The 19,240-nt window shown below is 37.8% G+C and overlaps 1 protein-coding gene across 1 annotated transcript in view; it reads left to right on the forward strand.

Annotated features, from left to right (window-relative positions):
- The window catches only part of SAMSN1 (SAM domain, SH3 domain and nuclear localization signals 1), a 168,035-nt gene that overhangs the window by 68,272 nt on the left and 80,523 nt on the right, over positions 1-19,240 (forward strand). The window contains exon 9 of the mRNA XM_015133115.3: positions 111-463. Coding sequence (XP_014988601.3) covers positions 111-463 — 353 coding nt within the window. The remainder of the gene's footprint in view (positions 1-110; positions 464-19,240) is intronic.

Consider the following 19,240-nt stretch of genomic DNA (forward strand, 5'->3'; position numbering starts at 1 on the left):
TTTTGTAAAATTGAATGACTTCTTGGTTTATCCAGTGCGCTTCATTTATTTCTCTCATAGAAAGGGAAGAATTATAATCATAGTTTTTAACCCATTTCTTTGTCATTCAGAAGATGAAGATGACACATTGATTTCTTGTTTGAAATTAACCAAGTCCCAAGAAAAGAAAGTGAGTAGTGTTAGCACAAGGAGGAAGGAAGAAATGGAGATCAGATTGGATACTCTTTCTGCATCACTGGGCAGATCTAGCACTTTAAATGACTGCAAGTTGGAAGATAAATTAGCTTGGTATGAAGGTGAAGCTTACATGTGGCATCAGTGGAAGCCTTTTCCTGAAAACCCTCTCTGGACATGTGTTGATTTCCAAATAGCACAAGTTGGACCCTGGGGCCACTGCTCCTCTTGTATTCGCCACACAAGTCTCAAGTCTTCCTGCTCAGATATGGATCTTCTACATTCATGGGTAAGTTTGCAAGCTACGGAAATGTGTCATCTTATCTGGGGTTTTGTACTGTCGGGAAAGAAACAGATAGCAAAAGTGCTAATCAGTCAAATTTATCAGTGTCAGAAAAGTTACCAGAGCAAAAGTTGTCTTTTCAAAAAACAACCAAACTCTTGTGACTTTTTCCCATGTTAACATTTCAGATATTCATTTGTGCACAAATTAATGACTGCATAAAATGTTTCCAGGGATTTCTTTTTGATTGAAGGAAGACTTTGTGTGTTGACTGAGATCAAGAAAACGTGAAGTGAATTGTCTAAATTATTGCAATTATAATGAAATTTCACTGAAAAATAATAGCTAATTTTAATGAGCATTTTCTTTGAGCCTGCCATTTTCCTAAGCATTTTGTATGTATTATCTGATTTAAGTCTCACATCAACTCTATAAGGTAAGGACTTACGTTATGAAATACTACCTTAAGAAATATTATTTCCGGCCGGGTGCAGTGGCTCACGCCTGTAATCCCAGCACTTTGGGAGGCCAAGGCAGGCGGATCATGAGGTCAGGAGATCGAGACCATCCTGGCTAACACGGTAAAACCCCGTCTCTACTAAAAATACAAAAAAAAAAAAAAAATTAGCCAGGCATGGTGGCGGGCACCTGTAGTCCCAGCTACTCGGGAGGCTGAGGCAGGAGAATGGCGTGAACCCGGGAGGTGGAGCTTGCAGTGAGCCAAGATCGCGCCACTGCACTCCAGCCTGGGTGACAGAGTGAGACTCCGTCTCAAAGAAAAAGAAAAGAAATATTATTTCCCTTCATTTTACAGTTGAGAAAATGGAGGCATAAAAAGTTAGCAACAGGTGCAAAGTCAGACAGCTAACAGGAGGTAGAGCCAAGACCTACGACCTAGGTCTTGCTTTTAGCTAGAGATCCTGCTTTTAGCTACTGCATGAGAGTGTTTTCCATATACTAGGGCAGACTCTAAGCCTATTATATGATACATGAGAAACAGTATGCTTTCTGGAGTCAAACAAAGTTGGATTTGGATTCTGGCTGTGCTACTTTTTTTTTGGCTTGGATAAGTTATTTAAACCTTTTAATCTTAATTTTCTTAACTAAAAAATGGAAATAGTCAAGAAGCTAAAGTCAAATATTATAAATCTTCTAGTACTTAAGAGTGGCACTTTTTTTTTTTTCAATTTCATTGTAAATTGCTCAAGGCATGTTTTATAACTTTATTTCGCTACAGCTCCTGGTCATGTGTGTTTTCAGTGAATGAATGGGACAATTTTGTGTATCCAGGTAGCCTACGCTACCATTTTCCTCAAAGAATCAGTCTCTTCTTAGACAGAGGCTACATTTTATAACATATTAGAGGTCTCTGAAAAGGCATATTTTCTCTCAGAACTTTTTTTACCTTTTAAGATTTGTGCATTAAATCTCCAAAGACTAGAACCAAAGTAACTTGTGTTTGAAGTATCATGGTAAATATAACAGGTGTCTGATAACAGACTTAGAACTGATGAAACTGACCAATACTAATCATTTCTAAATATCTCTCCTTCTTGTTTTTATATTTTTAATTTTTTTATTGTACTTTAAGTTCTAAGGTACATGTGCACAACGTGTCGGTTTGTTACATATGTATACATGTGCCATGTTGATGTGCTGCACCCATTAACTCGTCATTTACATTAGGTATATCTCCTAATGCTATCCCTCCCCCTACCCCACGACAGGCCCGGGTGTGTGATGCTCCCCCGCCTGTGTCCAAGTGTTCTCATTGTTCAATTCCCACCTATGAGTGAGAACATGCAGTGTCTGGTTTTCTGTTCTTGCGATAGTTTGCTGAGAATGATGGTTTCCAGCTGCATCCATGTCTTTAGTCTTCATCTTCTTTTCTGGGACTGCTGCACTTTGCAGGTTTTCTCTTAGAGTAGCTTCTTGGAGAGTAGCCGATAATATAATTAGGGCATGCTTCTGATGACTCCTTCTGACAGCTTCAGAAGCAGGATCAAGGCTGATGGCTCCTTGGCAAGTGGCTAAGCTGTCGTATAGGCATCTGAACACAAATAGAGTTTCCTTCAAGAATAAAATCTGGACTCCCTATCTTGGCATTTCTGGATTTCATCAGTCTGGACTCAATCTAATTTTTTCAGTCTTGTCTGTGTACTACCCCCACCTTATTGATTTCCTGTGCCGAACTGCCAAACTGAATGATTTGCTATTCCTAAAGGCTGTGTCACACTTTCTTGCCTCTATCTTTGTGACTGTGTGATGGCCTCTGCCTGGTATGTGAATTCTCTCTGTTAGAACCCATCCCGTCAACCCTTAGACTCAGATCAAATACTTCATCATCTAGAAAGCTTTTCGGGTAACACTAGACAGAAGTTGTCCCTCCTTCCTTTGAACTTCTACATTATTTGAGGGCATTATTCTTTCAGTACATATTCATGAAACACATCCTGCCACCTACTATTTGCTATTCACAATATCAGGCACTGGAGATACACAGCCAGATGCTATCTCCACTGCCCTCATCTTCATAGAACTTACCATACTCCACTTGTGCTGGAATTAATTCAGTATTTGTATATTTCTGAGGAATAACTTATCTTTGTATCCTCCATAGTTCCTATAATATAATGGGCCCTCAATGAATACCTGAACAATTGGCCATGTGTGGTGGTTCACACCAATAATCCCAGCACTTTGGGAGGCCAAGGTGGGAGGATCAATTGATCCCAGGAGTTCAAGACCAGCCTGGGAAACAAAGTGAGACCCTGTCTCTAAAAAAAAAAAAAAAAAAAAAAAAAAAAAAAAAAAAAAAAAAAAAAAAAGTAAGCATTTTCTAACATGAAATGCAGAACAGAAAGAAATAAATAAATATCTGGGTAGCACTTGTTGCCTAAATGAATGGAGCTTAGAAACCAATGGACTTTGTTTCCATAGATCCAGATAAAGCATTTCTTCTTGTTTTTCTAGCTGTTCTTATAGCCAAAGCTTTCCTCATTCTAATAAATCCAATTCTACATAAATTAAGTTATTTTGTACATGTGAGTGTTTGTGGATGTGTGTAGATGTAGGGAAATACACAATAGTCATATTTTTCTTTTTTATTTAGATAGTTTTGTCTATTTTAATATATAACTTAAAGATTAAGTGAGTTTTATCTGCAGAAGGTCAAACATACCTACAGAATGCTCAGAATTTCAGATGATAGTGTTCAGCATTCGTGACAGAAAAGCCTCAGTGGACTTGGAGAGGGGGCTCGAGAGCATGTTAGAGTTAAATTGGTTTGGTAAACTTAATGAGACCACTTACACTCTGGGATTTGAGACGCTAAAGTGAAATAAGTCGGATGAGTGCAAATTATTATTTTTGTATTCTACACATATATTCTATAACAACAACAAGTGAAAAATATCCAGTTTCATTTCAGCAGAGCTGGTATTTTTTTCAATAGTAATTGCAGGGTTATTATTTCGGTTATTTAACTTTCATATTATAGAATGTAAAGAAGGCAGTGTTGGGGTTTGAAAAGATATGCTTCTGTAATGAACGTTACTTACCATTAATGGCAGGTAGTCAGAGGCGACATTTTTGCAATTTAAAAGGGTAAGAGTGTGATTATATTTTAAAAAAATATATGTGCCAAGATATGCAGATATGATGGCTCTGGGCCTAAACCCCACATTTCATGGGAAATGAGTCCGATCTACAAGGACACTAGTTTCTCCTTGACTTCAAAAATTTTAGGAATAGTACATTCTGGTGTCTCTCTTTTTTTTTTTCTTAGATTGATTCTCTCCCTTCGCCCAGGCTGGAGTGCAATGGCACGATCTTGGCTCACTACAACCTCTGCCTTTTGGGTTCAAACGATTCTCCTGCCTCAGCCTCCCTAGTAGCTGGGATTATAGGCGCCTGCCACCACGCCTGGCTAATTTTTGTATTTTCAGTAGAGATGGGGTTTCACCATGTTGGCCAGGCTGGTCTCGAACTCCTGACCTTGTGATCCACTTGGTGTCTTTGATTCTATTATTACATCAGAGTTTTTAGGTGGTCTGAAATTAACTCATCTTTGAGAAAGTCCTTGTTCACCCAGGTATGCTTCCTGCTAAGCCCACTGTAGCCTCCCACTCTCAAGGTGGGTGCTGATGGATTTAATGCAGCTCTGACATTGCCAGCTGAGTGAGCTTGAGTAAACTTCTTACCCTCTTTCACCCACTAATTCCGATTCTGTAAGGTAGTTTCAGTCCTACTCACTCTCTTTCTTTCCTCTGAGTAACTCTTTGCATACCAAAAACATCCATTAGTTAAGCAAGTTTACTAGTATCTATTAGAAAAGTTTAATGAAATACTGTTGGGATTCATCTGTAGTAAGAAATATTTATTGCAAAAATCAAAGCACCCAGAGGTCTGTAAGATTGGAACATTTTATTCAGTTGAGATACTATAAACAAACTGAATCAGACAGGGAAATGTATTATTTGTCAAGGGCTCTTCACAGAAATCAACAGAAAAATGAGACACATAGAGATGTTTAACATGAAGTTAAGTTGTTTGTAATGTCTGTGGGATCTGGGAGTGAAGAAATATATGTGATTATGGAATTGATATAAATTGAGAAAGGTAAAAGATCAGATTTACGAAAGGGTATACTCCACAAGAGAAATGGGAAAGGAAAAACTAAGGATGACGATCTTTTCTACCATCTGAGATGAGTGGTGTTGAGAGGGGATTTCAGAGGCATCTTAAGAAAGGGAATAGTGGAGGTGACCAAAAATAATCTTTGAAGCCAAGTGTTTCAAATCAATTTATAAGAAGAATAACTGAAGAGTACTTATGAAGCTCTGCAAGCTAAGAGCATGGAACATCTTAACAAAAGGAGGAAAATGAGCCATAGGCTTGGTAGGGAATGAGGGTAAGAAAGGATAGAGTTTGTGGGCTGTGAAGGAGACAAAATCTTCCTTTCATATAATGTTTTTATAATAACACATATATTTTTCAAAATCTGAGAGACTTTTTCAGATTTATAAGGATAAACAAATTATTTTTATAAGATTAAGAAATGGGGCCAGGCGTGGTGGCTTACACCTGTAATCCCAGCACTTTGGGAGGCTGAGGCAGGCGGATCACGAGGTTAGGAGATCGAGACCATCCTGGCTAACACAGTAAAACCCTGTTTCTACTAAAAAAAAAAAAATATATATATATATATACACACACACACACACACACACACACACACACACACACACACACACACACACATATTAGCCCAGCATGGTGGCATGCACCTGTAATCCCAGTTACTCAGAAGGCTGAAGCAGGAGAATCGCTTGAACCCGGGAGGCGGAGGTTGCAGTGAGCCGAGATTGCACGACTGCCCTCCAGCCTGGGTGACAGAGTAAGATTACGTCGAAAGAAAGAAAGAAAGAGAGAAAGAGAGAAAGAGAGAGCGAGAGAGAGAGAGAGAAAGAAAGAGATACAATCTAGACATGAACAAGGAACAAATATCCATTCCTCCTCTCAAATTTCTAAAATATTTTGAACCTGATTTCATAAAAATAGTGTGAAAATGTTTAAAAAGTGACAGTAAAAAAAGATCTTTCAGGAAGAGGCAAAGTCAAAGACCCAAAAAAACAGAACAGAGATCTGCCTATAGAAGAATTCAAACATAGTATATAGAGAAAAATTTTAATAGTGAGAGACAGAATCATATGACAAAAATCAAAGAAAAATGAGTGGAGTTGATATTACAGCATCTGAAGGTGAGAACATAAACAAGGCTATACTTAAAGGTATCTAAGGCAAGATGAGAAGGCTGTTTTGGAATCTCGCATGAACTCATCACAATGGTGACAACCCGTGTGGATGATGGAAAAATTCTTTACGCAACTGTTTCAGTTGGAGGAACAGGAAGCCTGCTAACTGCTAATTATTGACATGGGAAAGTGCTCTTGGGATACACAGCTTCACTGTTAAGTTGTATAAAGGTTTTAATACGTCTCAAGAAAACCAGACGTCTTTAGGAGACAGACCATGGAACCAGGATAAGCTGTCCGTGCCTGTCCTCCATTTTGTCTCTCTACTCTCTCCCTTGGCAGTCTCTCTCAGTCTCTCTGACCCTGGTCTTCCCCCTTCAATCAACATGACACACCATTATCAGATTAATCTAACAGATTAATTTTCTTGACTATTCTAACTGATAAATGCTACCCTGATTAATGGTCCTGAAGCTCAAATCTAATAATGTCACTGCTCCCCTCACAAACCTTTAAACGCCTCCCCCACAACCTACAGGGTCAAATCTAAACTCATTCACCTACTCTTCCTTCTAACCAGATGCACACAGGTCTTTTTTGCACACTCTTTACTACAGATAAAGTGAGTATCATCTTTTCATCAAGCACAATGATATTTTTTCCATCTTCATATCTTCATATTATTTCCTCATTTTGGCCTTCCTTTTCTTCTCTACCTATCTGGTGAACAGTAGTGAAGTTTCAAAGTGTAGGTGAATGAGTAAGAATCCATGATGTAGACTTTGAAAACTAGAAATATGCAAGGAAAGAATTAAGGCTAGAGAGGAACAGTGAAAAGACAGTGAGTAAGGAGGCACATGGTTTAGGAAAAAGGAAAAACAATTTGCAGATTCTCTTCTCATTTTCTTTGTGCTTTAGTGATGTTAGGCTCCTGCCAAAAAACCTGTGTGTTCCCATTTGTGCTGGGCGGTATTACTTTTGGACCTGGTAAACGATAAGGCATACTAACAAGAAAGCTCACACACCCACCCAGAAGAAGGTAGGCTATGAACTATCAATACATAATTCCTCATAATTTAACACCCTTGTGTTTCATCTCCAACATCAAAAACCGCTTGTTGGAACAGCTTTAAATTTTACTTTTTTGCAGTGGAATTATAGTGGGATGGAAAGGTAAAAAGTTTCAGCAAATATATTTGGACCACTTGTGGAAAAGAAAGCATCATAAATGGCAATCTGGACTGAGAATTTCAAAAAGATAAATAGGAAAATGTGATACAAAAATGCCAAAACATATCTATACTTGCTACAGTCTGTGCTGAAATTAATATACTTGACAATCAAGATTCTAAAAATAATTTTATAAATTTAAAGTGAGCAAGAAAATAATCATTAATTATGACAATTTTATATGATGAAATTTTAATTATGACCAATTTAATGTTTGATGGTAGGAGAATCAGTATTTACCCAAGAGAGAAGAATTTGAAAATTAGGAGATTCTGCAATAGCTTATTCATTCATTTGTCCATTTATTCACTCATTTAGCAAAGTCATGTAAGGTGCCTCCTAAGACATCCAGCCTATGAACTTGGGAGCCTTAGAAGTATGCATGTGTGTTAGGAGAAGGGGTGGACAAGAGAGTTTATGAGATCTTATTAAAAGAAAATGGTAAAATGGAAGAATAAGTAATCGCAATTTTTGGTGTAAAAATTCAGTAAAATGGCAAACACTTTGTAGTACCTGTATATAAAATAAGCTTGAAAAAAGGTCTAGCCAGACATGTGAACACATTTTTTATTAGCTAAAGAAGAGCTTATAGAATAAACACATAAAATATGAGATATTATAATAGTAGAAGATGTCAGGTTTATGGAAATTCCTTAGGTTGAATATGAAGAAAGTAAATCGTAAATGTGCATAAAATGTTTAAGTGTCTTTTCCAATAAAATCTTTTACAATAAAAATAAAGATAAAAGGACAAAATGCAATTTCTCTGTAAGTGTGAAGTATTAGTCTGGAAACCCAAGATAATAGAGATATTATTAGATTAGACTTTTGAGACACAGCATTCAAACCAGTCAAATCGTTTGGGTTGATGTTTGGCTTTTCCCAATTACACAAACTTCATGCATATGTGAAAATAATAGTCCTGTGATCGAGTTATAGAATTGTTATGGAAACCAAGAATCCCTCTTCTTCATGAATTACCCTAAGGATTTTGCTCCTTTTCTCTCTTCGTGTGTTTTTCACCGTGTGCTTGTTTACTCAAGTGCTTCATATTAAGAAGAAAGTTGAATTGATACTCCTTATAGTAAAATCTTCCTAGTCATCATAAAACATTTATAATTTAGATTAGTTCTTATGATCATGAAATAGGATCCATGATAATCAATTATAACTACATTTTGAATTTCACAGCGGAAGTTGGAATTTGTTTCATTGGATTCTCAAATAGAAGGAGGAAGACAATTATGGACAATCTGAGGGGGGCCCAATCTGCTCATTAGCCGTCAGAGACCTAAATGGCCTTTTTACTTAGAGCCTCTCTTTCATGCTTCAACAGAAGGAAGCAAATCACCAAAGCTGGACATCAATCTTTGGCAGGAGAGAAGCCTGAATGTTAGAACATTTGAATGAGCTCATTAGAACATATAATGAGCCTTGGCAGATGCTCCGAGTGTTGCCAAATTTTCTTTTATTGCAAAGAAATATGTTCATAATTCAAATATTGCTAAGCAAACTATAGAAAAGACATATTTTGCATGTGCAACATGGTGTGTTAGAGGCTGTGTTATACCCTCAAAGGAATACTGCTCAAAGCCAGAAGAGTCAGCTGTGAGCTCAGCTCTGTCATAGTAGGATCTTTTTGGGTCAAATTGCTTCATCTCATGGGCTTCTACCTCCTCATCTTTGGAATGGAGGAGAATATTGATCATATTTAAGATCCTTGCTGTCTTCAATAGTTTGGGTCATAAGGATACAATGGGGAAGATAAATTATATGTGCAGAAAAAGACTTGTACATAAAGGTTTTTTTCTAATTTTTCAAAGCCATTTTCTTCAGATGACGCATGTTGGCCTTATTTCTACATTTTTTACCTTTACCTAAGCTGGTTTAGGTTTAGGGTTTTGTTTTGGTTTTTGTTTTGTTTTCTGAACAGCTACACTTTCTCTATCCCATCTACTTTCTCTCTCCCTCATGGTCTTTGGATGCATCAGCCATAACTTAAGCAATGTAAGCCAGAACCAGCAACGATGCATATGAGTTCAGTTCAGGGCTACAGAAACTTCTTCATGAACCAGAATTTTCATTTTCATTCTCAGGAGCTCTCACCATTCAAACCAGAAGCACTTTAAAAATCCTTTTACATGCTATTTCAGAGGAGGAAAGCCTGCTTTGAAAAAATGGATGGGTGAAGTTTAAGTAAGACGGTAGAAGGGAGCAGAAGATCAGGGTCTATGTGATGTAAAGAGTGCTTGGTTGGAGAGAGACGTCTGTTTTGCAACCATCACCCTGACCCCCGCCCATCATCACATACACACTAGGTGCCACCTGGAGTGGTCCATGCCTTTGAAATCTTGTTTTCAGCACAGAGACACATTGTGATAATCACGGTCACCATTGACTTAGCACTTGACTTTATTTCAGGTACTTTTATATATTCTTTTAATTGGGTTATGATTCAGTAAGATGGTATCATGGTATCATTATTTCCATTTTAATGGTAGAAATCTGAAGCTCAAAGAGGATAACTGATTTATGCAGGTGGCAGAGCAGGATTGTAAGCTGAAATATACATAAAATCCAAAGTTTTTCTGCAAAGATCATGGCTTTGTAATTTTTTTTATTATTTATTATTTTTTATTTTTATTATACTTTAAGTTCTAGGGCACATGTGCACAACGTGCAGGTTTGTTACATATGTATACTTGTGCCATGTTGGTGTGCTGCACCCATCAACTCGTCAGCACCCATCAACTCGTCATTTGCATCAGGTATAACTCCCAATGCCATCCCTCCCCTTTCCCCCTCCCCCCTCCCGATAATGGGCCCCGGTGTGTGATGTTCCCCTTCCCATGTCCAAGTGATCTCATTGTTCAATTCCCACCTATGAGCGAGAACATGCAGTGTTTGGTTTTCCGTTCTTGTGACAGTTAGCTTTGTAATTTTTTAGACTAGGTTAGTAACTTACCCTTACTTATCTCATCTAGAAAAATGGAAACATCAGTTCCCAGCTTGCAGTATAAAATGACATCTTGCCTGTGAAAGTGCTGATTAAAAGTAGGGGTTTAACAGCTTGATAATTAGAGACCCTGCCTTCAAGGTGCAATATAGCTTTTCTCACATTTGCTCTTATGCTAACTCTATGAATTAGGCAGAGTATTACTGCCATTTTACAGATAAAGAAACTGAGGTGCATGAAGATTAAGTGAATTACCTGAGATCCCAAAGCACATGATGGCAGAGCTGATGCTGAACATAATCCTCCTAACTCTTAGTCCAGACTTTTCCTGTCATTAAGCTGTCTTTAAATTTTGCAGCAGATATATAAATAACCATGGCAGTAAAGAGAAGCAGCATATGGTGGAAACTCCATGAGTCAAATAAGCCTGGCCTTCAACTGTGGCCTCACCATTGACTGTCTGTGTAACCGTTAAGTCACTTCATTTCTCTGAGTTTCAGTTTCATATCTATCAAATGGAAAACAAAGATTTCTTTGTGGAATTCTAGTAAGAATTGGACTAGATAATGTATGTAACATGTTTAACTGTACCTGACACCTAATTGGAACTTAATGAAGAAAAGCTATTATTTTCAAGGGAAATTATTATCATTTAATTATAATTTATTATGTTTCTAATTATTTGTCATTCAGTAAACAACAGCATAGTATCTATGATATATCAGGTATTTCCCTGAGCTGTGTGGCCACAATGGTGACAAAGATAGGTTCTTGCATTAGGATGTCACCATCGACAATTCCGAGCAATCCTGTATTACATGAGAAAATGTTGCACTGAATTTACGTTGGTGGTTTCCAGTAGTTTTTAAGATTATTTCATATAGTTTGCCCACTTATTTCTCCCTGGAAATAAGAAAACTGGAGCTAACTCACTGAAATGTATACAGTGAGCAATGGGTGAGAATCTACTTTTAGCTTCTTGGGGGTACTTTAGCGACACCGTGCCTGAGTCACTAGGGAAAACAGACAAAAAGAAGAAGAGGCTGGAGTGTATGTGCTGGCATCACCATTGCCCTTTTCTGACCTCCCAAATTATGATTGTATTGACAGTGTCTTGCGTATGTAAAATGAAGTTAGCTTTTTAAAACTCCTCTCATATATTTTATCATAGCCACATCACATATGCATTTCATGCTATTTTATTTCAAAGTCATAATATATCGCTCAGTCATAACCACCTTTTGCAGAAAGAATGAAAAATGAAGGAAAGAAATTCATGTTCCCTCTCCTTCCTGGGAAGTTGTAAAGCAAGTGGTTGAATTCACTCTAAAAACCCTTATGAATATTCAGTGTAAGATCTTTATGCATCTCATGGTTCCCAGTTATTAAATACAACCATACTGATGAATAATTGGACTAGAAATATGGCTTTATTGCAGCTCACATCAAGCCCAACCCCAGTGGAAGCCCATGTCTCACCCATAGAAAGGATTTTTCAGCCAGGGCACAAGATGTGTTAAAATCAAGAACTGATTTATTCATTTACTCAACAATTTGTTTTGAGTATTTACATCATGCCAGATAAGGAGGATAAACTGTTGGGTAGAAGCAGATTATTGTAAACCCCATAGTCTAATTAGAAACAAAAATATATTTAATCACATAAATAAACATGAAATGCCAGATTTGATAAGAGCTATGATTGTTACATGGTTCTGTGAAGGCCAATAATAGGTAAATTTGACCTAGTGAAGGAGTCAGAACATGCTTTCAGGGGTAGTGATGATTGAGTTCAAATGTGATGGAAGAGAAGAGTTAACTAACTCCAAATAAGGAGAACGAGAATTCACAATGGCTGGGAGAGAAAACACGGAGATGTGGGACAAAGTAAAACTGAGGAAGGAGTCAGACCACATATGGTCTTATAGGTTATGCTGTTTTGCTGTGTCTTCCCTAAAAGCAATGAGGAAGCTATGCAAAAACTGCTTTAAGCCAAGGGCTTATTTTGGCATTTCTTGTTGATTTGTTGAGGAGATGAGGCTTAAGTTGATATTTTGGAAAGATCACTCTACATACAGTGAAGAAAATAGATTTGCAGGGAAAACAGATGAAAGATGATGGTGGCGTGAACTATGGTGGTAGAAAGACGGAGATTAATGGAAAGCACTCAGGCTCATAGAATTATGTCTCCAACATATACATTTCTCCAAATGAAAGAAATGTCAGTTTCAAAAGTCACCTCTTGTGATGCCAACCGAAAAGCTCTATTCAATTTAGGGCATATGGTCACAGATGACAGCAGAGAAGTGATACAATGACATGACTGCACATTCCTAATCTGTCCTTTAATTTTTAAAGCTCAGAAACTCATAGCCACCATAGTGGCTTAGTGGAATTACTACCAATGGATAAGGAAATGTCATCCATTTGCCTCCCCTGATTCCACTTGGACATAGGCCATTGTTTCTACAAGGAGTGGCTTGGAGCCATGCAAGGTTTCAAGGGAAATTGGCCTTTTAGAGGGGCATATGAATAGATAATGTATATTGCCACTGTAAAATCTCTAATGAATATTAAGGGTGGCTTTCATTTGTGGTGATTGAAATGAACTCATAAATTCTCTCTCTAGAATGCGGGAATTTTTTCCTCCCTGTGGAGAGATTTAATGGATTTGCGGCATTCTGAATGATTTGGCAAGAAATCAGAGGTACCTGCGCAGTCACCCGCAAAGGGCACTTAGTTTCTTGCATGTGATAGTCAACTACCACAAAATATTTTCTTTATGAATCCAGAGTGATTAATGCAAGCCACTGTAACTCATGACAAAGTGTCAACTGAAAAACTGGGGGGAAAAAGTGGTTAAAGACACCACAGTTTTAAAACCAAATTTGACTTTTGGAGGAGAGTTATTTCCTTTTAGAGAGAAAAAGTTAGGCCTGCCATCTGCAAGAAATTTAGATTAGTTGTTTGTGGCAAGAACCATCATATTTTGAAGCCACTGAGAGCTCCTACTGCTCTCTGTATGGAGTAGATTAAACCGTTCCCATATTGTGATAAATATATTGCAAAAAGCCGTATCAGGAATACAGTAATTGCAGCAGTTAATGATAGAACTTCCAGTTAAAACAATATTCTTTGTGTTTCTTTGGCCAGTTCCCATTTTATGTATGCTATATTTTGATAAGTTAATTTTTCACATTTACAGAATCAATAACTTTCAAAACTTTATACAATTGAAAAGGAAAATTGGCGGCAAGATTCTTGGGAGTTTTGCTGGCTGTGTGGGCTTGGGTTAACAGAAAAAATTCTGGGAAAAAATCTATCAAAAGAGCAGATGAGGGTTCAGATTAAAATATCATCAGCACTAATTTTTTGTACACATCTAAGAAAAATGGGGAAATAACCCAAAACAGCAGTCAGCCAAAATGAATTCATTTATTTTACTGTGGAATGTGGGAGAGAATTATCTTTTCAGAAGAAGTAACTTTCAAATGCAATTTGTTTTTGTTTAGAAACAGGGTCTTGCTCTGTTGCCCAGGCTGCACTGCAACAGTGCAGTCACAGCTCACTGCAGCCTCTATCTGCCTGGCTCAATCCTCCCGCCTCAGCCTCCCAAGTAGACAGGACTATAGGCATGCGACACCATGCCCAGCTTTTTTTTTTTTTTTTTAAATAGAGATGAGGTCTCGCTATGTTACCTAGGCTGGTCTTGAACTCCTGGATTCAAGTGATCCTGTTTCCAGCCTCCCAAACTGCTGAGATTATAGGCATGAAGCTACCATACCTGGCCTTTTTAATGTTTCTTAATGCTGGACTTTCAGGATCTGAAGTAAAATGAATTCTGGTTATTTTGTTATTTTGAAGGAGTGCATTTTTGTGTGAAATGAATCTGTCATCCTGCTTTCTTATATTATCAGTAAGATACTGTGAAGGAGGTGAACCTAAATGTTGTGCACTTATGTACACGAAGGAATTACTACTAATACTATGATTTAAGACACTGGATTCCCTTTTAACACTGGATAGCAAAGTTAGACTCAGTGGGGAAATCTTTTCGAGTGTAGACTTGGCTCTCAATTAGGCTTCCGTTGGAAGGGAAACTTCATTTGTGAAGATTCTGGGTTGGGGGACAAGCCAGCTGACATTAGCTGGGGTTTCTTTAGCTGTAAAATAAATGGATAGTACTAGATGACCACTAAGACCTCTTCCATGAATAAATACTCATGGATCAACTTTATGAAGGAATGAAGAGTAGTTGTGGATTATATTAAGCCATCACGGGGGGGAAGACCCTATGTCCGTGAAAATATTTCCGAATTTAGTACCTTACATGGCAAAATGGTGAACACCTTTTATTACCCAGTTTTAAAATAAGTAGGCAAGAAACAATGTGTGGTGTTTTTCCAATCACCATTCCATAGTTGGCTGCCTTACAGTGGCACACTTATTAGAATTCAGTGCTGCTTAGATGTGAAAGGTTGATACAGTTCTATTCATGAAGGGGACATAGGAAACTCATTCTAATTGAGAATCAGAGGCCTTATAAACCTGAACACTTAAGTGAGAGATACGTCATTAAAGAAAGAATCACTGCATATAATGTTCTCAAATAAAACCAGTATTTGTTTTACAATTTTGATTGAATACTATGTTCTAAAGCTGTATTTCTCAATGTGTGGTTCCATGATAGTAATGTTTGCTTAATCCAGACTTACTGAATCAGAATTTCTAGAATGGACATCATTTCAAAAGCTGCTTAGGTGATATTTTGTTCTCACCAAAGTTTGAGAATAACTTCTGAATAAAGGAACACCATTTATTATTCTCTGATTTTTCAGATTCATTTTCACCTATCCAAGAAGTCTTTTTGAGAATCTCTCATTCATATATATATATATATATATATATATATTATTTTCACAAGTTATTAAATCCAGAAGGCACAACAATCCTGTAAAGCAGGCAACTGAATTTTCCAAATGAGAGACAACAGGGTAGCGAGATTGAGGAACTTGCCCAAGGTCCGTCAGTTTCAGGGCTGAGCTGCGGTTTCAGTCAAGGCCTTCTTAGTCCCATTCTTGCCATACACATCACCTTAGGACCTCACACTAAGAGCACAGAAAAGAGAAAAGGATACCAGGAATGGACTGGGTGTCCCTTAGTAATGCTCAGCACTCAAGACCTTTAGGATCAGCTGGAAGAGTGTACAGAGCCTCTAATGGGTGCAGTGGATAAATCCCCAGAGGTAGTTTTGTGCTTTCTAACCAACTGAGCTAAAAATCCCATTAGAGAGTATTTGGGACTTTTCATAAATCGTGGAGTAGAAAAGTCCCCAAGCAAAGGGTATTAACAAACCACAAGTTCACTTACCATGTATCTTCCAGATTTTACAAAATGCTTTTAAATTAAATAATTTTTATCATTTTAAAATAATCTCTTTTTTTGATATTTATGTAAATAAAATCTGATTCTCTGAACTGGGTCATTTTTTGTATTTTTTTTTTCAAGCTTGCCATCCAAGCTGGATTAAAAACCATTCACCTGACTTATTCGTGCAACTTCCTCTAATTTACGGCTACTCTTTTATGTTCTTTACTTTTATTTTCCTTTCTCTCTTCTGACAATGCCTCCCTGGTATGGATGTTTTAGTGGATTGCCTTCTTGTGGTTCTAGGATCCATGAAACCCTCTGTCAATACCACTCTGTATGACCTAAGGCACCTGACATAGCATTCAACCAATCATTGAGGAGCAAAAGTGATCTCCTCTGTCAGAGGATCAAAGAAAATGCCCAGTTTACTAATCATAAAGCCTACTTACTTTAGTAAGTTTCCAATATTGTTTGGTCATGATCTCTATATCCTAAGATGTTTGAACCATGACAATAGGTCTCTAGGTGGTACACATGTGTGTGTTTCTTTGTACTGGATAACATTAAACACTAACATGGCTCAAAAAGAAATATGAGAAAGGCCAGGTGCGGTGGCTTACCCCTGTATTCCCGGCACTTTGGGAGGCCGATGCGGGCAGATTACTTGTGGTCAGGAGTTCAAGACCAACCTGGCCAATACGGTGAAATCCCATCTCTACTAAAAATACAAAAATTAGCAAGGCATGTTGGTGCACACCTGTAACTCCAGCTACTCGGGAGGTTGAGGCAAGAGAATTGCTTGAACCCGGGAGGCAGAAGTTGTTGCAAGTCAAGATTGTACCACTGCACTATAGCCTGGATGACAAAGTGAGATCTTGTCTCAAAAAAAAAAAAAATATATATATATATATATATATATATATATATATATATGAAGAAGGTTTTATTAGATTTTTCATGGGCCAACCTCCCCCTGCCTTTACCTTTGTAAAATGCAGTAATTTTTAAGTGGTATTATATGGTGGTAGGCTTATATGATGCAAGAGATACTTTAAAAATGTTCCTTTAAATGTCAGAATAGATTGTGGGAAATGAACATCACTGGTGTTAAATGGTAACAAAATTAATGATTTTGAAATACTAATGTTAAAAGGCTTTCTGAAATTGAGTACTTAGCTTTTGTAACGTGCTTTTTCTGATGGTCTTGCAACACTTGGATATCCTTATTCAACACAATTAGTAAATTTGACAGCTATATTTGTTGTGCATTACTTCAATTCACATAAAAGTGGAGAAACGTCTCCTTTGACTAAAACACAACTGACTCTAAATGTGGTTACTGCCAATGAGTTGTCAACTAGAGTAGCAGCTTGCCCTTTGTGGATCTGGGAAAATTGTTAAAAAGGTAAGATTATGTCTTTACTAACAACAAAAACAGAACCAATGAGCAAGTCCATCTGCAGATAGGTAATTGGAAGTGAATAAATTCTTATGTGTTCCTGTTATTTTCATTGTCTAGACATACGTCCCATTGGCAAGCAGACAAAGTACGTTGGTTCGCCTTTTGAAAGTATACAAATCTACCAATCACCAAATATTTATTGAACTCCTAATATCTTCAGAGCATTTTTGCACTTTTATTGTGGCTAGCGTTGTATCTATTCATCATGATGTTGAAAAGTTTATGTAGCATGGTATCAGAGAAAGACCACTAGACTTTAAAGGAAGGAATCCTGAGTTTAAATTTGGAATCCATGACATCCGCAGTCACACTACTGTCCTATCCCCAGTCCCTTTTCTGTGTGGTGGGAAAAATAAAGCTTTCTCCCAGACTTACGGTTAGGATGCTAAGAGATATTTTATGTGCTGGTGCTTAGGTCTCTGCTTGGTATATAGATGGAGGCCAAGAACCCGTGTTAAAAGGAAACAAATATTTCAGAAAGTTGCATCACAAAACTAGCAAGGCAATTGTAGATTTGTGTGTAAGAAATGCATTTTGTTGAGTTCATTGACTTGTTTTGGCAGTTTAACACTGTCTCTGAACTTCTCAGCATGGCTCCTGGTATAAAAGCTAATGTTATCAGTAGAGGATGAGTCATTGACGATATTTTCCCTGCATCTTGGAGGCCTTCTGTGATGTACACAAACCAAAACATGTTTTGTTTGTTTGTTTGTTTGTTTGATAGAGTCTTGCTCTGTTCCCCGGGCTGGAGTGCAGTGCTGTGATCTTAGCTCGCTGCAACCTCTGCCTCCTGGGTTGAAGTGATTCTCCTGCCTTAGCCTCCCAAGTAGCTGGGATTACAGGCACATGCCACCATGCCCGGCTAATTTTTGTATTTTTAAGTAGAGACGAGTTTTCACTATGTTGTCCAGGCTGGTCTTGAACTCCTGACCTCAGGTGATCCACCTACCTCCCCCTCAGTCTCCCAAAGTGCTGGGATTACAGGCGTGAGCCACCGCTCCCAGCCCAAAACATGTTCTTTTTCCTTCTGGGTTTTACAAGCTCCCTGGTGTGCCCATTTTGTTGTCCCTCTGCTCAATTTCAGTTGCTTCTCCATTCCTTTGAAGCCTGAGCCCTGCTTTGGAAATCATGCATGCTGTAACTTTTCCTCCTGAGTGGATTTGGAGTGATCTTCCCCAGCCTTCAGTTTCCTCCTCTGACTGCTCCTGAAAAAATACTCCCTTGGGTCTAAGGAGAAGGTGACAGCATAGTGAGCACTTGGAAAGGAATTACAAAGTAGAAAATGAAATGAAAGAGCCCAGAAGAAGGGAAGGAGGAAAAGGATAAAGAGGCTATCTTCTTTGATTATAAAAATCAAGCTTTAGATGTACAGCCAAGTGCTAAAGAAATGCATGGAGTTGCTTTTGGTTTAGCATCTTTCTCCACTAATTTGCTTGTGAGTTTTATTCTGCACAACAGGTTTGGCTGTGTGGTGTAGTGGTGTCAGACAGGCCTGGGTTTACCTCTTGACTACTAGTTAGCTTTTTGTCTTTAGGTGAGTTCGCTGTTTTGTACCACAGTTTCCTCTTTGCAACACAGGAGACAATAACACTTGATACTGTTGTTAAGAGGATTTAGTGAGATGCAGTAATCTATAGCAGATGATCAATAAATGTTTGCTCATTTTGCTCATTTTTCCCTTCCAAGAAATCTCCCTTCTTCTCATCTACTTCTATGCTTTAATAATGAATGAGACTGAGTATGAGAGTATGGGAAATGGTGGCTTTTAAACATATAATCCATATTCTCCATCTGCGTCTCCATAAAACTCTTCTTCAAGTCGGTATGGAGGCATCTAAGGTCCTCTTAGATTATCTGATTTGAAATCAATGGCATGGGTTCAGAACCAGACATTAGTCATTTAAAAAAATCCAGATAGTCTAAGCAAATCAGACTTTTGAAAAATGAATGTATTTACCAATGCTGAACATATAGTAGGAACTTGAAAATGGTGTTGGCGTAAAGGAATG

The sequence above is a fragment of the Macaca mulatta genome, chromosome 3 (assembly GCF_049350105.2).
Source record: "Macaca mulatta isolate MMU2019108-1 chromosome 3, T2T-MMU8v2.0, whole genome shotgun sequence".
In the NCBI taxonomy this organism is placed as follows: domain Eukaryota; kingdom Metazoa; phylum Chordata; class Mammalia; order Primates; family Cercopithecidae; genus Macaca; species Macaca mulatta.